This window comes from Alligator sinensis, unplaced genomic scaffold (assembly GCF_000455745.1).
Source record: "Alligator sinensis unplaced genomic scaffold, ASM45574v1 scaffold1488_1, whole genome shotgun sequence".
Classification (NCBI taxonomy): Eukaryota; Metazoa; Chordata; order Crocodylia; family Alligatoridae; genus Alligator; species Alligator sinensis.
In genome coordinates this window covers 72,352-75,019 of record NW_005843097.1, presented here as the reverse complement: position 1 = coordinate 75,019, position 2,668 = coordinate 72,352, and the positions used below count along the sequence as shown (strand labels likewise).

Genomic DNA, 2,668 nt, shown 5'->3' with positions numbered 1-2,668 from the left:
ACCCATGCTCACACACACCAGCCCCTTCCCCTCCAGGCCACTCCCCCTCCTCCCAGGTCCCTGTCCCTCCCCCCCCCCTCCAGTCCCTTCCCTCTGCTCCTGAACCCCTTCTCCTTCCACCCCAAGTCCCTCCACTTGCTTCCAGGCCTCTCCCCCTTCCCCTGCAGGCCCCGCCCCTGAGGGCACTCACTCTCCTTGGCCTTGGCCTCCTTGCCACGTGCCAGGAAGAGGAAGCGGGGGCTCTCGGGGCAGAAGGGCAGCAGCAGCACTTGGGCAGCGGCGGGCACCAGCGTCAGCGCCAGCAGCAGTGGCCACAGCTCGGCCGTGCCCAGCAATGTATCCAGGCCCAGCACCTGGGCTGCCAGGATGCCCAGCACCACGGCCAGCTGGTGCAGTGTGCCCAGCGCCCCCCGCAGCCGCGTTGGTGCGATCTCGCTCACGTACATGGGCACCAGCCCTGACGACAGGCCTGGGAGGGAGAGGAGGGCAGGTCATTGCCTGTGGCAACCATCACCAAGGCCACCTGTGGCAACCCTCAGCCATAACAACCATCCCCTACCAGGGCAAACGTGGTGGATGCCCATAGCACCTGCTGTCCATAGCAACAGTTGCCCTTGGCAACCATCACTGGGGGCAGCTGTTGCCACCGTCACCCAAAGCTGCCATTCCTCATAATGCTCATCACCCATGGCAACCATCACCCAATGCCACCATGGCACCCATCTCCTACACAAGCCACCACCCATCTCCCACAGTGGTGGCAACCACCAGCCACGGGAACCACCACCCATCTCCCTGCAGCACTGGTATCCAGGGCAACCATGGCACCCAAGACCTGCCCCCTGCCACGTCCCCATTGGCTGGAGCCCCTGCCCATCACCTGAGTAGGCGCCGATAACGAAGCGGCCAATGATGACGAGCTCATAGGAGCGGCCAAGCTTCGCCAGACCCAGGCAGGCGCCGCCCACGAATGCCAGGACGTTGTTGGCGATCATGGCCCGTTTCCTGTGGGAAAAGTCAGCACGGTGCCCCTCACTCCCAACTCACAGACCCTCAGCCCCGATGGTGCCCCTCACTCCCAACCTGCATCCCCCTGCCCCCCCAGCTCTGGTGGTGGCCCTCAGTCCCGACCTGCAGCCCCTGCCTCCCACCGGCCCTGCCAGTGCCCCCTGCTGCACCTTCCCAGCCACTCAGAGACGAAGCTGATGCAGAAGGAGGAGATCATCCCCCCGATGGAGAAGATGGCGACTGAAAGGGACCACAAGGTCGTGAGGGTCACAGGGTCAATGGGCACCGGCTGGTCGGTCACCTGGCGCTCCATCCATGTGGCATTGTAGTGCTGCTCAATGATCTGGGGGGGCCGGGGAAATGAGTCAGTGGTGCCCCTCACTCTCGACCTGTAGCCCCCCCAGCCCTGTCGGTGCCCCTCACTCCCGACCTGCAGCCCCCTACCTTCTGGGGAGCATTGATGACCCCAATGTTGAACCCGAACTGCAGGGAGCCCAGGACGGCGGCAAAGACAGAGAGGACAAGGGTGGGGGTGATGGCAGCTTCATTGTGGCCCTCACTGTCCTCCTGGTGGGGAAGGGGGGCAAAAAGGCACTTCTGTGGAGGAAGAGCACATCCCCTTGCCCCTCCCTGGGCCCTGCTGGTGCCCTTCACTCCTGATCCGCAGTCTCCTGCCTCCCCAACCCTGCTGGTGCCCCTCATTCCCGACCCACCACCCCTGTCCCCGCACCATCCTGGGGGAAGCTCTCAGCCCTGTTGGGGGAGGCAGCTCTAGCCACTACACTTCACTGCCTTCCTCCATGCTCTACCCCTGGGGAAACCTTGCCCACACCCCCAGTGAGGCAGTGGGGGGGGGGCTAGGGGGGAGTGGGCCTGGGCCCCAGAGTGGTAGCCAATCAGGAGTGGGGGCAGCTGGGGGCAGCAAGAGGTTAATAGAGGCAGCTGGGGCTGTTGTTATGGGGTCTTCCCCCCCACAGAGCTGGCTGCATCCTGCCCCCCGCCACACCTGGGTTCTCTGGGATGGGGTGAGAGGCTGGGAGGGGGGAGAGTTGGGAGCCCGGAAACCTGGGTTCTCTGGGGGGAAGGGGATGGGAGGAGCCCCCTCCACACCTCTCTGCCTCGGTTTCCCCTCTCAGTCCTGTCAACCGCCCTTGTTGCTGTCCCGGGATGAGTCACAGCTCCTTCCCGCCCCCTCCACACCCAGGCAGAGACCAGCCTTATTAGGGCAAAACCTAGACTAGACATAAGATGGGGGGCAGCCCTGCCAGTGCCCCTCACTCCCGACCCACACCCTGCCATTGATGCCCCTCATTCCCAACCTGCAGCCCCTGCAAAGGTGCCCCTCACTTATGACCCGCAGCCCCCCCAGTGGTGCTCCTCAGTCCGGACTGGCAGCCCCTGCCCCCCATGGTGCCCCTCACTGAAATGGGCTAGCATGTGCCAGGCCAGGGACATGCTTGCATACACGTGTGCTGTACCCCTGGGCCTGTGCCCCCCCACTGGCTTCACATTTCTACACGCATGTACTGGCTGACATGCAGAGTCCCCCCAGCACACGTGTGGCCATGTCCCTGGGGGCGAGTTACCCAACAGCTGGGGTAAAAAGAGTCACAGTGCCGGGCAAGGGGGGGAGGCAAGGCTAGACCCACCCCCAGCCCCC

General features: G+C 64.4%; 1 protein-coding gene across 1 annotated transcript in view; it reads right to left on the bottom strand.

The window, feature by feature from the left end:
• Window positions 1-2,268, bottom strand: part of SLC2A4 (solute carrier family 2 member 4) — a 5,355-nt gene extending 3,087 nt beyond the window's left edge. Inside the window, exons 1-5 of the mRNA XM_025193773.1 lie at window positions 2,119-2,268; window positions 1,453-1,575; window positions 1,179-1,351; window positions 881-1,005; window positions 58-469 (exon numbers count right to left, since the gene is read on the bottom strand). Coding sequence (XP_025049558.1) covers window positions 58-469; window positions 881-1,005; window positions 1,179-1,351; window positions 1,453-1,575; window positions 2,119-2,253 — 968 coding nt within the window. The 5' untranslated portion in view covers window positions 2,254-2,268. The remainder of the gene's footprint in view (window positions 1-57; window positions 470-880; window positions 1,006-1,178; window positions 1,352-1,452; window positions 1,576-2,118) is intronic.
• Window positions 2,269-2,668: the final 400 nt, after the last annotated feature.